The 20,140-nt window shown below is 39.0% G+C and overlaps 2 protein-coding genes across 5 annotated transcripts in view; one reads left to right on the top strand and one right to left on the bottom strand.

Annotated features, from left to right (window-relative positions):
• The window catches only part of LOC126267319 (vesicle transport protein USE1), a 130,096-nt gene extending 118,631 nt beyond the window's left edge, over positions 1-11,465 (top strand). For all 3 annotated transcript variants that reach the window (XM_049972419.1, XM_049972420.1, XM_049972418.1), the window contains exons 5-8: positions 2,582-2,729; positions 2,812-2,987; positions 3,085-3,226; positions 11,336-11,465. In XM_049972419.1, the coding sequence (XP_049828376.1) occupies positions 2,582-2,729; positions 2,812-2,987; positions 3,085-3,226; positions 11,336-11,370 (501 nt within the window). In that variant the 3' untranslated portion in view covers positions 11,371-11,465. The remainder of the gene's footprint in view (positions 1-2,581; positions 2,730-2,811; positions 2,988-3,084; positions 3,227-11,335) is intronic.
• The window catches only part of LOC126267320 (osteoclast-stimulating factor 1-like), a 95,460-nt gene that overhangs the window by 5,452 nt on the left and 69,868 nt on the right, over positions 1-20,140 (bottom strand). Inside the window, exon 5 of one of the 2 annotated variants that reach the window (XR_007548992.1) lies at positions 19,853-20,140. Coding sequence is in view for 1 of the 2 variants with exons in the window: in XM_049972421.1 (XP_049828378.1) it covers positions 19,904-20,140 (237 nt within the window). In the remaining variant the exon portion in view is untranslated. Of the gene's footprint in view, positions 1-11,400 lie in introns of those variants that run through there. The other variant, XM_049972421.1, reaches the window with a different exon arrangement.

Genomic DNA, 20,140 nt, shown 5'->3' with positions numbered 1-20,140 from the left:
ACATGTGTACCAACAAGATAAAAAAAAAATGAAAAACTAGATGTATAAAACTCCCGCAAAATTAAAAAAATTCCTGTTACTTTGTGATCACACCTTGTAAATATGTGAATCGGGCCCACAGGTCACCAAAAGTCGCCTGAACCTGTTAGAGAGCCTCGTAAAGCACAGCTAGTTCCATTATAAGCAACCCTTTTGTGAGGTATTACAGCAACCATTCAAATTTAGATCTCTCACGAGTTGATTGAGAACCATCATGACTAATTTTTTCAAATAGGTGGACAAGAGAACAGTTACTTTCAAGAAGAGCTAAGGCAGCATGAAATGTTGTAGCAACTAAACATACCTGGAAAACACAGCCTAGTTTTAATAGCTGATAGGATAATTCTTGTGAAACACTCTACAGTAGTCTGATTTTTTTGGGACTTTGAGAAAACACAGAATATAAGGAATCTAAGAAAGTCTCTATATGGTACACATCTGTAACATCATGCGGAGCTATTTCCATTTTGAGATTCGTCCAGTGCACAACAATTAAGCCCTTATGAAATTGATTACACAGTAGAACAGCTATATCTTTGTAAGCTGCAAGCATTGTTAATGCACCATCTGCTACATCTACATCTACATGACTACTCTGCAAGTCACATTTAAGTGCTTGGCAGAGGGTTCATCGAACCACAATCATACTATCTCTCTACTATTCCACTCCCGAACAGCGAGTGGGAAAAACGAACACCTAAACCTTTCTGTTCGAGCTCTGATTTCTCTTATTTTATTTTGATGATCATTCCTACCTATCTAGGTTGGGCTCAAGAAAATATTTTCGCATTCGGAAGAGAAAGTTGGTGGCTGAAATTTCGTAAAAAGGTCTCGCCGCGACGAAAAACGTCTATGCTGTAATGACTTCCATCCTAACTCGTGTATCATATCTGCCACACTCTCTCCCCTATAACGTGATAATACAAAACGAGCTGCCCTTTTTTGCACCCTTTCGATGTCCTCCGTCAATCCCACCTGGTAAGGATCCCACACCGCGCAGCAATATTCTAACAGAGGACAAATGAGTGTAGTGTAAGCTGTCTTTTTAGTGGACTTGTTGCATCTTCTAAGTGTCCTGCCAATGAAACGCAACCTTTGGCTCGCCTTCCCGACAATATTATCTATGTGGTCCTTCCAACTGAAGTTGTTCGTAATTTTAACACCCAGGTACTTAGTTGAATTGACAGCCTTGAGAATTGTACTATTTATCGAGTAATCGAATTCCAACGGATTTCTTTTGGAACTCATGTGGATCATCTCTCACTTTTCGTTATTTAGTGTCAACTGCCACCTGACACACCATACAGCAATCTTTTCTAAATTGCTTTGCAACTGATACTGGTCTTCGGATGACCTTACTAGACGGTAAATTACAGCATCAACTGCGAACAATCTAAGAGAACTGCTCAGATTGTCACCCAGGTCATTTATATAGATCAGGAACAGCAGAGGTCCCAGGACGCTTCCCTGGGGACACCTGATATCACTTCAGTAGAAGATGGTTTAGTAAATTGTATTTAATGTTATGCTCTTCAAGAGCTACTAACAGTGTACTGAAAATACCTTCACCTACTCTATTCTCCAATTCAACACCAAAAAAAATTATTCTAAGGAACTGCTTCAAAGGACAGATGTTTATATACTACTAAACAGGTTTTATTGGAAATTTTCCTACAAAAATTTGTACCCAATTCTATAAGGAAGTGAGCAAGATTCTTCCTCATTTCTTCTCCTACCAGCTTAAGAATATGTCAACATGCATGTTCAGAATGAAGCACACATCTGCAGTTAATAAACCATTAAACTATTGTAGTTAGATTATTACGGGATATGATTTGAACGATAATTTCCATTTAGCTATTGCATATGCAGATCTGAACTACAAAGTAATTATGATTATTTTTTCTTGACAGTTCTTTCCCCACATTTCACTTCCACTCATATATTCTTGTATACTTGTGTTTGCTACATGTGACTTTACACATTTCATATGTGATTTGCACTTTGCGTGATCATCATTCAGTTTTTTGGCATTTTTATCAGAAACGTCAACTATAAATGTGTTATCAATTGCACACATTCCATACTATCCACCTTAAGTTCATGAACTTCTGAACACATTGTACATGTAACTGAGATTTTGTCACGTACAAACAGCTATAATTTAGTCTTTGTAAAAGTGATAATGCAACACAATTTCCCATTATAATTTAAAACCCCTTGTTACTCTCATTCCTACCTTCTCACTGTTCTCAGTCCCTGAAGATTCACTATCTCTTTCTTTGTTAGCAGCATCATTACCATTTTGCTTTTTAGATTCCACCATCTATTTTAACTCTTTTAGCACCACTGTTAGTATTGTGATTGCCAATGTTAAATGGCAAATGCCTTACATAATTATGAGGGCAGCAAACACGGCCACCACATCACTTGACAATGACCAAGGAATACTTTAGCAAAAACTTGTGGATGTATAAGCCTTAGAAGACTATCCAATTTCTGATAATCTTCTAAGTATCTAAAATTGTCTTGTCTTTTTTAGAATAATCCTGTGGAAAAAGTAGTCGCTGCACAGTTACTCCCACATGGCACAGCAACAGCATCAGAAACAATAATTAAAGAAATCCATCAAAAGACTACCTCTAAATATAATAAAGAATTGCGAGAACAGCTTTTACAAACAGAAAAAGGTAAGATCTTCCACTTACACATTCTTTATGTGGAGATAAAACTTATAATTTTGTGTCTTTATGAAGAGAAAATAATGTGCAGGAACAGATAGTGACATCAGACAGAGAAAGCCAAAAACATCTGGAAAAGATTTGGACGATTTGTTAAAATTACATCATTCAATGCAGGAGAAAATTGCCGAAGACATGATCAGCTTGGCTCGAAATTTGAAACAACAATCCCAGGTTGCCAGTAGCATTATTAACAAGGATAATGAGGTTAATATTAATTCATTAAAATATTGTATGGCATGAGAAATTACAGAGTATCATTGTAATAAAACATGTCATTTTTTTCTATTTTTATAATTCACAGGTATTAAGCAAATCATCTACACAAACAGATAAAAATATAACTAGATTGAAAGCTGAATCTGAAAGACTACAAGAATTTAGTCGAAGAGCTTGGAAATGCTGGCTTTGGCTCATGGTAGCAGTGGCAGTGATGATATTCTTTGGTAGGTATTATATGTATAAATGTTTTTCACATCAGGTCATCTTTAGTGACGAAATGACATTTCTGCTAAGTGGAAATGTGAACGCATGTAATATGCACATTTGGGAATCAGCAGAGAGCATAGTGGTTGTTTTAAAGGTATGCACTACACCCTTTTGAAACAAAAATTTCAAAATAGGTATGTAGTCAGTTTCTTCATGCAAGTCATTTTATTATTCTAAAAGCTTGAATGCAGAAGTGGACACCATAAATTGCATACAATAAATGCAAGAGTACAGGATGTTTCAAAATGCATGCACAGGTTATTTATTTCATGTAACTTTCAATTCTAAATAATACATCAAATGAAAAAGTATCTCAAACAGTTTGGTTTGTGTACCTCTGCACAAAGGGCAGAATATGGAACAACCAAGAGTGATTGAAAAACATGATGAATAGGTTAGTCTTATATGCATAGCCCCAAGAAATCTGTTCAGAAGGCTTGTCCTGAATTAGAATTTCCACTGATGTCTGTGTAGAGTCTTTTAACAAGATGCTTACAGCATCATCCTTATCGTTTGCAGTTGTTACAAGTTCTAAAACCTACAGATTATGGTTTACATACTAGCTCTGCAAGCAAAATGTTAATGCACTATGATTGAAATTTTCCTGGATCAGGTCATCTTCAGTGACGAATTGACATTTCTGCTAAGTGGAAATGTGTTTCTTATCTTAATGCACTAGAACTATGGTTCTTTTCTCAGTTGGATGGAGCTGATCCACAGAACTTTATTTCACAACAAGCTGATGTGTCATATTGGCATAACTCAGTAAGTGATTAGTTAAACAATGTTGTACGAAACTACTGGATGGCCACAAGGGACTGGGCAACAGAGGTCATTAAGCATGTCCTTTGTGTTCACACTTGATCTGCAAGTTTTTACCGTTTGGGGTTCATAAAGGATCATGTATATGTGCCTTCACTACCAGCTGATCTACCCAACTTTAAAAATAACATTGTTGCAACAATTACTCCAGACATACTTATCAAGATTTGGAAGAACTTGTCTATTGACACAAAGTGTGATGAACGCTGCTCAAATTGATACGTGTAAGAAAAACTGCTCATTCATTTGATGTATTATTTATAACTGTAAGTTAATGTAATAAATGCTATGAAGCCTCAAAACCCATATATTCATTTTGAAACACTGTGCACACAAGGTGTTTTCTTGATGTTGGAGAAGCATATCATCAAAAGGCATTGTACATATTGCCAAGCATCACGACCCCGGGAGTCAACCGAGCGTCTCCACCCTAAATGGTTACCAACTTGTCTTAGAGCCTACTGATGAGGTAGACTAATCTTCCCGATTTGGTGTACCCAACTGCTCACTACTCTCCCCCTCAGCCTCATTCCCCCAATATTTCCTTCCATGATTATTTTCTCTATATTTTCCCCATCTCTTCTTACAATATGGCCAACAAAGTGGGAATTTTTTGGTTGATTTGAGAAGAAAGGGCCTTGTGATATTGAGTTGTTCAATAATAGTTATTTATCTGGTCCATTTTATGCATTAATATGCTCCTTGTCTCTGGCCTTAAGGGCCCATGTTTTACAACCGCAATAGGAGATGGAAAACATGAGTGCCTCAACAAGCCCAGTCTTCATAGTGTTTGTCATTTCTCTTCTCTGCCAGAGCTTTGTAAGCTGCTTCATAGGCACTTACTCTAACATGATTCATCATCTTATCTTTACAACTACCCATGTCACAGATTGTTAATCTAGGATAGATGAAAAAATGTGTGCCTTCCTAATCCTTTAATCAACATATTATGCTTGGTAAATTATCGTGAGTTTGGACTTGCTAAGACTGACATCTAATTCATAGGATAAGCTAATTGTCTTAGTAGCTCAGCAAGTTCATCTTCGCTGCTGGCTAAAAGCACAGAGTAATCAGCAAATTGGAGGTTGTTCTTCCATCAATTGACATACATTAGGCCCAGCCAGCAAGTGTTCCCCGATAAGTGTTTTGCAGTTAGGGAAACGGGACAACTGTGCCTGATACCTGTTGATAAAATTGAACAAATCAGATGTGCTACCACTTGTTTTCACAGCTACAAGGTGATTATTATATAGAGTTCTAACAAGTGCTACCACATGTGGCGAGACACTGAATACTGCAAGCATGTGACACAACTTTTTCCTGACAAAACAGTCAAAGGCTTTCCTATTGTCAAGAAAGCAGATGAAAAGGGGAATACAGAACTGCCACGATTTCTGAATTGTCTGATGTTGGAGATCTGTTCCCAAGTCCTTTTTTCTTAGCAGAACCTGCTTTCTCTATGGATATGTGAGACTGAATGTATGACTTCACACATTTGTTCAAGACGTAGAGCAAAATTTTGCTTGCATGGGGTATGAGAGCAGTAGGTGGGCCCTTTCTTGTGCAGGGGAATGAAGAAAGACTACTTCCCAGTTTCCCTATTCTTTTGCCCTGTCAGTGCAACAAATCAACACCTTCCTGCCCCATTTCTTTGATCATCTCCCCAGGTATACTGTCTAAAGCAGGAGATTTATAATTCTTCAGATGTTGAATGGCATTCTTTATTTCATTGTGTAAGATTGTAGGCTCCAATGAAGTTGCCCAAGTGCTTGATTGTCTATGCTCTTGTTAATTCCAGAATACAACTTTTCACAGTACTGTTTCCATCTCGCAACAATGTCTTCCTCATCTCTGACAGTACTGCCATTCTCGTCATTTACAACCCTTGTACATGAATTAAATTCACGAGTGATGCTATTGAGTTTCTTGAAAAGATCATAGACAGTGTTAATGAAATGTGATCTCTCTCTTCTACAATTCTGTTGTATTTCTTTGCACAGGTTCTTATCTGTCTTGATCTTAGGTTGTATGGAACACAATGTTCTTCAGACTGCTTCTTTCAATTAACTGTAATGCAGTCTGTGATATCCAAGGATGTTTTGTATTTTGTTATCATTCTGATGTTGGAAGTGACCTTAGGAGAAATATATTTTAAGGTATTATTTAGACAACCTGTAGAAAGCTGCATCAGTTGTTCAAATTTCCTTCGCCACTTTCAGTCCTGCTGTGGTGCCATTTACATAAGATCATGGGCAGCAATGTTTCAGGAATTGCTTTTATTAGTCACTGGTGTTTCATAGACAAGTTTTTTTTGGATTACAATCTATACACATTTTACCAGCACCTATGATGGCAGAGTGCTAACAACTCCTTTTCTCCACTCTTCTCTATGAATAACAACTGAATTACTCTGAACTCAAGTATCAGGTGGTCACCTCTGTTTTCTTCTTCCATTTGGTACATAGTCCATTATGCATGTTGGAGACCTTACTCCTTTTGAGATGCTCATATTATTGTAATTGTTTCTGGTGAATAAAACCAATGACTTTATGTGGTTTATCTTTATGTGACCCCATATAAAGAAACAATTAAAATACTTGCAGACATCATGTACAAATGAAAGTTGACCTCCATCATTGAGTGTGTGAAATTAGCCATTCCTTTCCTATTCTGCTCACTTATTGAAACATGGCATTAGTGCTCTGCAGTGTTGTAATCTTATCTAGTCATGGTTTCTGCACAAGACATACAATTGAGACAATGGAATGATTACAAAGTTTACTACAAATAACAAATGTAGCTAACAGTGCTTCACACGAACATTGCTGTTCTCCTTCTAACAGTATCCATTTGAGTTCACCATGTATCAGATTTATACTCAATATACCAACCTGTCAGTGATAGCAGCATGCTTCTCGAGTCCTTCAGAATCTTCCATCTGTCCCACTTCACTACCCCCAAAACTGTAGTAGTAGTAGTCATCTAAAATTGTTGCACTGGCATCTTGTGCACAGTTCCCTTATGAGAGGCACTGCAATTTCCCATAAACCTCCCATCACATGTATGTTTTGCATTTGTACCCCTGTTTTTATAGTTACCACCACTTCATAATATTATTCCTTGGTATTTCAACAATATAACAGGTTTCAGGGGTCTACTATTAATGCTATAACCTGATACTATAAGATTCACATTTTACTCTTGTTTAAGGTTGTTGTCATGCATCCAGTAATATTTTGCACACAGACGTTATCATCATATCTGTACCAGTGCCTTTATCACATAAATTAAGTTTGTAGGACAGCCACAGGTCATGATAAATATTTGTGTTTCAATGAGTTTTACTCAGTTTAACAAGGACACCACCAGAAACCTTGGAATTGACAGTTCAAAGTAGTTGCCAGGTTACAGTACAGATTAAAACTAGAGGCATAGGCAAGTGTATTTCCAGGCCCTAGAATTGGGATGGGACCAACCAAATGGATGAATGGCTAGGTCCTCTCTTTGCAGACCATACTCTGAAATAAAACAAAGTATCCAGATTTTTTATGCGGGCACTCATTCTCTGAAAGTGTGACACGTGGGGTTTAATTTCAGCAGAAATGTGCTTTAACTGTGTTCTGGCACCTTCCAGGGAGTTTTTGTGTATTTATTTAATTCACAGGAACAAGTTGGCACCAGAGATTTAGAATTTTATATGTCTATTAAATCGCACCATAACTATAATTTGCCACTACACCAGTATCAGTGAACGTGACAATGGATGACCAATGAGGTGCGATGGGCAATGTCGTGGGGCAAGATAGTGTATGTACAATATGTCCAAGACAAGTTGAGCTTCATCCTGAAGTTGTGATCAGCAACGTTAGTACTAGGTCTTATGGGGATTACAGGATTGCATTGGTAGGTCAGTGACTTTGCCTAACTCATACGACATAACACCGCGAAGGGGAGTTTGTGCTAACCAGAATTTAAGAACAGTATTTTGAAGGGGGGGGGGGGGGGGGGGGAAGCCCACCTCTCGTTTGCAAGTTTTATCACAAGTTTGTTTCAAAAATCAAACTTCTGACTTTTATGGCTGAGAGGGAGGGGGTTGTATAATTGAAGAGGTGCATAGTGGCACCTAAAATGTTAGAAATTAAGCACTGGGGCAGGAACAATAAGAGCACAGAATAATGGCTTAATCAATTACTCCCATTGGTTACCTCCGTCTTGAGTAAGAATATTTTGCATGGGTAAGGGAGATGAAGTAATTGGAGTGCTCATAACTACAGATATACACTACTGGCCATTAAAATTGCTGCACCACGAAGATGACATGCTACAGATGCGAAATTTAACCGATAGAAAGAAGATGCTGTGATATGCAAATGATTAGCCTTTCAGAGCATTTACACACTGTGGCGACACCTACAACGTGCTGACATCAGGAAAGTTTCCAACCAATTTCTAATACACAAACAGCAGTTGACCGGTGTTGCCTGGTGAAACGTTGTGATGCCTCATGTAAGGAGGAGTAATGTGTACCATCACATTTCCGACTTTGATAAAGGTCAGATTGTAGCCTGCGGCAATTGTGGTTTATCGTATCGCGACATTGCTGCTCGCGTTCATCGAGATCCAATGGCTGTTAGCAGAATATGGAATCGGTGGGTTCAGGAGGGTAATACGGAACGCCGTGCTGAATCCCAACGGCCTCTTATCCGCATGGCTGTAACAGATCGTGCAGCCACGTCTTGATCCCTGAGTCAACAGATGGGGATGTTTGCAAGACAACAACCGTCTGCACGAACAGTTCAACAACATTTGCACCAGCATGGACTACCAGCTCTGAGACCATGGCTGCGGTTACCCTTGATGCTGCATCACAGACAGGAGCACCTGCGATGGTGTACTCAACAACAAACTTCACTGCACGAATGGCAAAACATCATTTTTTTGGATGAATCCAGGTTCTGTTTACAGTGTCATGATGGTTGCATCAGTGTTTGGCGACATTGCGGTGAACACACGTTGGAAGCGTGTATTCGTCATCGCCATACTGGCGTATCACCCGGCGTGATGGTATGGGATGCCATTGGTTACACATCTCAGTCACCTCTTGTTCACATTGATGACACTTTGAACAGTGGACGTTACATTTCAGATGTGTTACGACACGTGGCTCTACCCTTCATTCGATCCAGAAACCCTACATTTCAGCAGGATAATGCACGACCACATGTTGCAAGTCCAGTATGGGCCTTTCTGGACACAGAAAATGTTCGACTACTGCCCTGGCCAGCACATTCTCCAGATCTCTCACTAATTGGAAACGGCTGGCCAATGGTGGCCGAGGAACTGGCTCGTCACTATACACCAGTCACTACTCTTGATGAACTGTGGTATCATGTTGAAGCTGCATGGGCAGCTGTACCTGTACATGCCATCCAAGCTCTGGTTGACTCAATGCCCAGGCATATCAAGGCCATTATTACGGCCAGAGGTGATTGTTCTGGGTACTGATTTCTCAGGATCTATGCACCCAAATTGCGTGAAAATGTAATCACATGTCAGTTCTAGTATAATATACACTCCTGGAAATGGAAAAAAGAACACATTGACACCATACTTGCTCCGGACACTGCGAGAGGGCTGTACAAGCAATGATCACACGTACGGCACAGCGGACACACCAGGAACAGCGGTGTTGGCCGTCGAATGGCGCTAGCTGCGCAGCATTTGTGCACCGCCGCCGTCAGTGTCAGCCAGTTTGCCGTGGCATACGGAGCTCCATCGCAGTCTTTAACACTGGTAGCATGCCGCGACAGCGTGGACGTGAACCATATGTGCAGTTGATGGACTTTGAGCGAGGGCGTATCGAATTGCTTAACACGTGGGGTGTGAGGTCTCCACAGTACATCGATGTTGTCGCCAGTGGTCGGCGGAAGGTGCACGTGCCCGTCGACCTGGGACTGGACCGCATCGACGCACGGATGCACGCCAAGACCGTAGGATCCTACGCAGTGCTGTAGGGGACAGCACTGCCACTTCCCAGCAAATTAGGGACACTGTTGCTCCTGGAGTATTGGCGAGGACCATTCGCAACCGTCTCCATGAAGCTGGGCTACGGTCCCGCACACCATTAGGCCGTCTTCCGTTCACGCCCCGTGCAGCCCGCCTCCAGTGGTGTCGTGACAGGCGTGAATGGAGGGACGAATGGAGACGTGTCGTCTTCAGCGATGAGAGTCTCTTCTGCCTTGGTGCCAATGATGGTCGTATGTGCGCCGTGCAGGTGAGCGTCACAATCAGGACTGCATACGACCGAGGCACACAGGGCCAACACCCGGCATCATGATGTGGGGAGCGATCTCCTACACTGGCCGTACACCTCTGGTGATCGTCGAGGGGACACTGAATAGTGCACGGTACATCCAAACCGTCATCGAACCCATCGTTCTACCATTCCTAGACCGGCAAGGGAACTTGCTGTTCCAACAGGACAATGCACATCCGCATGTATCCCGTGCCGCCCAACGTGCTCTAGAAGGTGTAAGTCAACTACCCTGGCCAGCAAGATCTCCAGATCTGTCCCCCATTGAGCATGTTTGGGACTGGATGAAGCGTCGTCTCACGCGGTCTGCACGTCCAGCACGAACGCTGGTCCAATTGAGCCACCAGGTGGAAATGGCATGGCAAGCCATTCCACAGGACTACATCCAGCATCTCTCCATGGGAGAATAGCAGCCTGCATTGCTGCGAAAGGTGGATATACACTGTACTAGTGCTGACAGTGTGCATGCTCTGTTGCCTGTGTCCATGTGCCTGTGGTTCTGTCAGTGTGATCATGTGATGTATCTGACCCAAGAATGTGTCAATAAAGTTTCCCCTTCTTGGGACAATGAATTCACGGTGTTCTTATTTCAATTTCCAGGAGTGTATTTGTCCAATTAATACCTGTTTATCATCTGCATTTCTTCTTGGTGTAGCAATTTTAATGGCCAGGAGTGTACTCCGTGTGGAATAGGAATGTATGTTAGATAAATCATATGGACCACAAAAAGAAATTCTGCAAACAAGGTAAGGCTTGGATAGCATTTGATGGCAATACAGTATATTACTGGGGAAAAAAAGCAAATGCCATACCTTTGGTGCATCTTTTCATTAACAGTACTTCCAAAATAGAATGTAAACACAGGCAATAAATTAGAGTGAAATTATGACAAAGTGCTTCTAATTACTAACTCAAAAATTATTTCTTGCAGGTATGTTACTGTTTATAAGGGTAACAAAGAAATGAAAAGTGGAAAATAGAATCAACAATGCCATGAAAAATTGTATGTTTTGTATTTATATTTTATGTTAAAATACTTTATAATAAAGGTTGATGCTGTTTTCGTTTGTTTTCAACACTTACTATTAACAATCACATCTAAAGCAAACTTCCTTCTTATGACAATAACAGTAATTCCAGAACAAAATAGAGTTGACTCAAGTGTGGTACATACACAAATTATCAGGATACATTCAGTGGTCTGCAATATAGAATAATAAGATAATAAAAGGAACAACACCACGGAAACAAAACATTATCCAGTTTTTAACTGCTTTCAAACAATGGAAAATGTAAGATACAATACTTTCATTATTCCTACTCACCCAATAAAGTAGATGTTGAGTTGCAGACAGGGACAACAGAAAAAGTGTGCGAGTAGAAAGGGCTTTTGGCTGAAAACTTAATTCTATAGTAGTATTTTTGTTGTGCCTGCTTGCGACTCAACATCTCATTTAATTGCCTTCATCTGTTCAAACACATCTTTCCACACATTAATTATGACTGTGTCAGAAGTGCATAACACCTGTAAACACACTTTACTACCACGGAACAGAAAAGGGGGGGGGGGCAATTGTACACTCCCCCCTCTGTAATGAGAACTCTATTTTGTAAAGATTCATTGGGGGGGGGGGGGATAGAAATTGGTTCATACCGCTCTGGTCTTTAATCCATTTTTTTTTCCCTCCCAGTATTTCTTAATTTTGTTTGTGTGACATCTCAAAGTTACAGCATACAATTGTTCTCCTTGTTTTTGCTCATTTCATCGGGCTTGCGCACAAATCTACTCACAAATTTTTAGGTAATATAACAGTGGCGGTCAATTTATTGTGTTGTAGGAACACGAAAGCATTCACAGGTAAGTGAATTTGAATTTAATAGAAAAGTGTCACTAGTTATTGAAATTAAAAAGATGGTACTGATGATCTTTGCTACAAATTAAGTGAAGCAGAACAAGGGAAAATAAACAATGATTCAGTAATAAAATCTTAAGATCATTGCCTACACCCTTTTATTTGTAGGCACCTTTTGTTGTTGTTGTTTATTTAATTTTACAATTGTATTGCTATAAAAAAAGCTATAATATATTAAAACTATACATCATTCTTTGTCAGCTTCAAATATACAAAATTTATACTTTACAAAATACTGATTACTTAATCATTTATAGAAATTCTCTTACATATCTTGCCATTAATAAAACCTAAAAAGGAAACTACTGTTTTAGCTATTTCAGTTCATTTCATATAAAATGATCTGTTCATAAAGACCCTAACAGAGTATGAGCGCTCTATTTTATTAAGTATGTGCCATACAGGTACAAACTTATAATTGGACCATTAACACAAGCCACAGGCCTGAGCCAGCTGCTGCTTGAGTAGTGTGTTAACTTTAAGCTGGTTTATCAGCTCCCTAGGCCTGAATCGGGAGATGTCAGAAAGCTTTGGCTTCAGCCAGTGTTACCTAACTGATAAGTTACGTGAAGTAGCCATCTCCATTTTTAGAAATATTTGTCCTTTATTGAGAAACATCCCAAAAACTTTTTTAAACTGAAACCCAACTACTGATTCCAAGATCATTGTGCACAGCAAATGGCTGTAATTTTTATGATGTTTTCTTAAGATCAAAATCTGTAACAACCTTGAAAATTTTCTTCATATCTTTATCCATTTCTGAGATGCAGATGTTCAAAGGTACCCTACTTGTATATGTGATACAAAAGCATAGTTTATAAATTGACATAGCATGGGAAAATATGCTGTTAAGTGTCTCCATTATCATCTGGAAACCACTTGTAGTACTGATGCACATGCAACATAGTTTTGCACATAAAATCTTGTCTGAGGTGTAAAATTAGATTTGCATGGTTTCAGTCGTACACAGCTAAACTATCTAAATTTTTCTGACCATTACATTTCTCTTCTTATGAGTTACATGCCCTGCCACAGGTGGGGAAAGAAAGGAACTAGTGGAAAAATGTTACTAACTGAAAAATGGGGGTACCAGCTGCCTCATTCTACCTTACTCAGCATTCTAAAAAAATTTGGAATGTGAACATGTTTGCTCCTTTTATGTTGAGAGAGAAGGAGACAGCAACAGTGGCAGAGAAACAGAAAAGTAATAAATACTGGAAGATAGTAGACAGAAAACTGCAAAGAGACAATGGCAGTGGGCCATTGTTGCAGTGACAGAAAAGAGTGAAGGAGACAATGAGGAAGTGGACGTGGCTGAGAGCCAGTGATAATGACAATGACAACATGGAAGAGAGAGATAGTGACAGTGAGAAGAGAGAGCAGCTGTAGGAAGAGGCAAGGAATGAGATATTAGCAGTAAGAGGACACTGTAGTTGTAGGGCAGAACAAAGGGGATTGTGGCTATGACAACAGAGAGACACAAAGAGATAATGAGTTGGGTTGAATGAGCTAGTGGGTGTGAGTGAGTTACGGCTTGGAGAGGTTGTAGGAGTTTGAGGTTGTGGTGGTGGGGGGGGGGGGGGGGGGGGGGAGTGCAAATATGTTTACATGCCACAACTTTTGGGGAAAATTTTAAAGCTGCTAAGGAAGGTAGACAGACAGCACAGCTGGTACCTCAATTTTCAGTTAGAATCGTTTAAACACACAGGAACATATTCACATTTTTTATGCTCTGATAGCAGCATTTTTCCATTGGTTTATGTCCCTGCACGACTTCTGCTTTTGTGGAAGACTTCTGCTTTTGTGGAAGCATGAACCACAGATTAAGTTGCCAGACCCTTGTCAGTTTATGTGGGGGCTGGGCTTGTTTCCTGCACTCCCTCAGCCCTTGCCCTCCTCTCTGGCATCAGCCAACTTCCAGTTAACGCACTGTACCCATGCGTGTCCAAATTGATATTATTCAGTCTAGTTTTGCAAATGAGAACACATTTGTACGAGCATCTGACAAAGTCTCGGGTAGCATTTGCCTGCCTACAGTTTTCTTTAACTTTGAGAAGAACAAAAAAATTGCTCAACGACCAGTTGCTGCCTTTATTAGAAGAATACAAAGTTCGAAGGACAATGGCTGGACTCTTGAGAATATAAAAATTTAACACAGTGATGGATGCAGAACTTTTGCAGAATTTAAGATACCAGTAAAGATGGGAGCAAAATAAACAATGAACAAAAACCCACACTGACAGAAGTAAACAAATGAGCTGAGATTTGGCATAATCAATCATATGGTTTGTTTACACCAGTGGATTTCTTTAGACTGTGATATAATCCAGTTTCTGGTGAAGTGAATGACTGTACAGTAAATATGTAAGTGGAAGATATACTTGCTTTATTGGAAATTTAATTACAATTGCAAAACCACTGGCAGTGAGATCCACTGTTTTAAAATTGAAAAACAGTAATAAGTATGAACAGAGAAAGATAAATATCATCTTGTGGTCATTAAATTTTTCTCAAATTTCACAATCAGGACATCCAAAACCAAATGATTACTTACACATGGCTATGACCTCTCAGTGGTACACTGACAGACAATAAATCCAAAGGTCTTGGGTTTGATTCAATCATTGTTATCCATTTCTTGTCACCCCCTCTGTCAATGTTAGTTAATGTGAAACATGCAGAATTGCACCATGGTTTGGAGTCCACTTTAAAAAGTTGGTCCCCCTCCCACTATAACTGACTGGATAAGTCAGTTATAGTGGAAGTTCAATGCTTAGTAAAGTACTGTGGTGTCAAACCAATGTTCTGGTTGACAACAGCTTTACCTTATGACCTTCGAATATGTCGAAGTGTGCCATTCAAGATGAGACTTTTCTTTTTTTTAGACGAGTTAACTGTTCTTTGGAGAAAGAGACTATCATTTAAACAGTATACAAAATGAGTCTGTGAAGTGATGCAATTATTTGTTTTCTAACACTCCTAACCACCTTCTGAGCTCTGGGAATATCAGCATATCTATTTCTGTAAACCTCCTGACAGTGCATGCATCACAATGTGCAATGGAATCAATAATCTTGACTGACTGTATACAGTCAAGTTCCTGTGTTAAAATCAACAAAAATCTTGTCAACGCCAGCTAAACAATCTGGCTAGCCAATATCGACTCTGATAAGGCATACTGTGATTTTGTGAGCAGTTGAAGTCCCTTAAGGAGGAACATAAAGAATCTTGCTCTTTATGGCCATCAATCAGAAATGGTGCTTAAAATGTGTTTTGTCTTCTTGATTTTTCAACATTAACCATTGAATTAGTGAGTGGATTATAGCAGAAATGCTATACTGTGTTCAAGAGGTGAAGAAAATGGGTTGTCTGACTGCAGAAGGGTATCCACAATATCTGGCAGTTGCAACATAAGAAAGCTACAAGCCATACCTCTCCCCACACCCAGGAATTGCCTTACAGTTATGATGTGGTTCCAGCAGATTTTTTTTTCCTGTTCCGAGAATTAAGACTATCCTGAAAAGAGTTTATTTTGGGAATATCAAAATGAAGCAAACAACTTATACAAAGACTCTAAACAAGGTCCCTGTCCAAGTCAAGGGGGGAAAAAAATAGGTGGGTTCCATGGGGGGGGGGGCTAACTTCGAGAATTTTAAATGTTTGTAATTTTTTTTTTTTTTTTACACAGACATTATCACTTTGATTTTTGGACACAGCTAACATATATTATACATATGCATGTATAAATTTTGCATCAATATGAACATGGTGAATAATCCAGATGGTTGTATTAATAAGTAAGCTGTATACATGGAGATGCTTGACAATACACAAGAAAAACAGTCTCGTTGAAAAGCTAATTCTGCACTTCATTTGTTGGATGAGCAGTTGCTTGGTGGCCATAATACTGACATGCTTAGCTGAAGAGTCATTTGGTGTTAAATAAAACTTCTGAATCAGAAAATCATCTCAATGATGACACTACGGATAAATAGGAGGAACAACTGTATGTTCAAAACTGGAAAAGAACAGCATTTATCAGTATTTGTAAGGCACAATGTGTGGAAATGGGAGGATAGACAAGATATTTATTGCACTTCCACATAATTTCTAAACACAATGTTACAAATGCAGAACGCACACCAGAAAAAAAAAAAAAAATCTTAAAATTACTTCCAGTTGTCATATTTGACACATGCACGTCAGACTGATAGGCAGCAGCCTTTTTCTAGTACATATGTGAATGGAAAGTCATCCTCTGGTCTAAAAGACTATTATTTCATGTAACAGACACCTTGCTTTTCATTTTGACATTACTGCGAGGACAAATAACCTACAGGTAAAATGATTGCTGTATGAATTCAAAAGAAAATAATTAAGGGGCTACTACATCAATGGAGATTTCAAGAGGTGTAAAAGAAAGAGCGCTCATTATTAAAATATGTACACTGCAAAAGCAAGAAGCAAGTTATTAGGAAGAGACATAAATAGTGCACATACTTGGGAAAGCATACTAATATAATGATTGGAGAAACTGTCCAATCAGTCTTAGATTCTGATTGAATTGGTACACAATTACCCATCACCAAACATTTCTTATTTATGAAGAAATATCTGTTCATTTATATGTATAAAGTTTGAATTTTTCTGTAAATATTTGTTAACTATTTTAATGCTGTCAAATCTAAAATTACTTTTTAACCAAAGATGCAAATTTTATCCTTGTTTGAATTCTAATTGGGCTTAACTGGCAATAAAAGTGAGGTGTCATTGAAATTGTTTGAAACAATGCTCATAAAGACTAGGACAGTATGTAGGCTGTGTCGCACAAAGTGCAGCTGATATTAATGTGCTTTTGCATCTATTATGTAAGTACACAACACAAACTTGAAGATTTTGCATTGACTTCAGCTAATAGCTCACTCTCGCACACACACACACACACACACACACACACTCTTATAGCACCTGTTTCATGTGTTAGTGGCCTGCACTGATACCAACAGCGATTCAAGTTAACAAGTCCATGGCTTCTATTTTGATCTCGACAAGAAGTGTTTATAGCATCATATTTTGTTAACATAATAATCATTTTTGAAATTTTGTGGATCAATTAATTGAAATTTACCAACAGTCTAACAAACTATCTTCTATTGCTATTATGTTATTCCCATTATGAGCTGCAGGTATCTTATTAAGTAGACACAAAACTGTTTCAATGCACACAACTCAAGTCTGTATAGCTGAACTGCAGCATAAATCATGGATGTTGCAATACAAATTTTAAAATTAGAAATATTTCTGTTTTCCATAAAACACACTTTAAATTATTCAGTCGGCACTGACACAGCAGCTTGCACGAATTAACACACAACGTAAATGGTCACAGCATTTTATATTAAATACATCATAAATGAACACACTGCTCCATTTAAAAACAATTGCTACACCTGGATGTGAAGTGGATAGCCTCTGTGAGGCTAAAATACAAGAAATCAACTCAGAATTTTGCATGTTGAATTTTAAAAGGCATACAAAAATTATGTTAATAGTACCCAGGATACTGGAAAAGTTACACAGCGTAAAGTTTATGCACAGATGAGAATATCTACAACTGCACACTCATCGAAGACAATTGACGCGATGGCTGATAGTTCATACAAATCGAAGTTACTCAACTGACACTGATTGATTTCCTTCACTACCAACCTGGCCTGACAGATAGCAGACAGCACTGAGTTTAGCATGTCTGGTTTTCTCGACAAAAGTGGATGTGACGTGTCACATTAACGACACATGAAGCAAAACCCAGCACTGAGAAGACAACACAAAATGGCAACAGAAGTGCCAGTGTAGACTTCATTGTATGCTGGGCTAAGACAAGCCACATTGTTGGGTGTCTTCTTGGAATGTGAAAATAATAGATACTGGCTCTCATGACTACAAGCATCTAGATTTAACAGATTGGGTGCTCAACTACCAAGCAATCCGACAGATGTCCCTGTGTGCACACTACTGTGATCCTTTGTGACTGGAGGGTGCCCACTGTTGCTGTTTACTTGTTTAGCTCAGGAGAAGCTAATTCAAGGCAATGGCAAGTTTGAAGATTTATCACATACACATCATTTGTTTCCAGAATGAGATTTTCACTCTGCAGTGGAATTGCGCTGTTATGAAACTTTCCTGGCAGATTAAAACTGTGTGCCAGACCGAGACTCATTCTCGGGACCATTGCCTTTCACAGGTAAGTGCTCTAACTATCTGAGCTACCCAGTACTGGCCGAAGTAAAGCTGTGAGGACGGGGTGCGAGTCGTGCTTGGGTAGCTCAGTTGGTAGAACATTTGCCTGCGAAAGGCGAAGGTCCCCAGTTCGAGTCTCGGTCTGGCACACAGTTTTGATCTGCCATAAAAGTTTCCCATCACTTGTTTATGATTTGTTATAATAAATGAAAATGCCATGTGGCTAGGGCCTCCTCTCAGGTAGACCGATCGCCTGGTGCAAGTCTTTTGAATTGACGTCACTTCAGCGACTTGTGTGTCAATGGGGATGAAATGATAAGGACAACACAACACCCAGTCCCAGAGCGGAGAAAATCTCTGGCCCAGCCAGGAATCGAACCCAGGCCATTGGGTATGACATTCTGTCACGCTGACCAATTAGCTACCAGGGGTGAACATTTGTTATAATGATGTCACAAAATCTAACAGTCAATCTTGAGAGAGAGCGCTCTTATACATATATAACATCGAATATTTCAGAACATACTTCTAGGAAATTAACAAAGTCCAAGAATCTTTTACAAATGCAAAGCTGGATTTCTTTATTTATTCTAACGTAGTTGGATATGAAACTCTTCCCACTTCTGTACTGCCGCCACTCACCCACTACACTGGAGGTACTCAAAATTAGACTAATTTTTATCTTAATAAAGATGTGAAGGATTTTTAACACCAATATGCCATTAACTGATATTTAATTCTAACTAACAGCAAAAAAGAGTAACATGTTTGTGAAAAATCTTCAATGCGGCGTTCCACTGATTTAGTTTGGCTCGAGCTGAACAGGTAAACAGAAGAAATGGGTACCCTGAACTCTCAAAAAGGATCATGGTAGCATGACTTTAGAGACACCCTGGATTGCTTGGTAGTTGAGCGTCCCTATTTCTGTTAGCTGTAGATGCCAATCTCAAGACTGGGGCAGAACAGCCAGTCACTAAAAATAAGTTACTCTTGCATATCAGTCATTAAAGCTATCCTAAAGTTTGTCATTAACTTGCAGTATCTTGGGTAACTTTACATTTTATCCAATGTATTTTCAAAACCTATTACTTTGGTACCAAATATTACAAAATAAAATATACTTTTTCTTTCAGTTACAACCAAACAAATTGTTACTGAATTATTTTATCCATTTTTAATACAGGAGTACAATGCATTAAACTATTGTACACATCTTTTCATATTGTTCTTTCCCCTTTTTTATATAAATATTGGAATGTTTAACTACTGGCTCAGATAGTCTTCTGATATCTTACTTGTTTGGTGTTTACAATATCACAGCAACGAAAAAAGAGCAGCATGAAGTTTCAATCTGAATCATCAGCATAGTCCTCTGCACTGTAGCAAGTTAAATGATTGTTTGTGCGATGTGTTTTATTTAACTGAATTATGTTCCTTAGAGCAGGATTCATAGCAAGATCCAGTGGTGTCTGGTCATCTTTGTTGCACAAATCAGCATTTGCCCCCTTTTCTAATAGAATCTCCACAACTTCAGAATGTCCACGGGCAGCAGCTACGTGCAGCGCAGTGTCACCAACTTTATT

The sequence above is a fragment of the Schistocerca gregaria genome, chromosome 4 (assembly GCF_023897955.1).
Source record: "Schistocerca gregaria isolate iqSchGreg1 chromosome 4, iqSchGreg1.2, whole genome shotgun sequence".
Classification (NCBI taxonomy): Eukaryota; Metazoa; Arthropoda; class Insecta; order Orthoptera; family Acrididae; genus Schistocerca; species Schistocerca gregaria.
The sequence above is the reverse complement of the archived record's forward strand: the minus strand, read 5'-3'. Positions and strand labels throughout refer to the sequence as shown.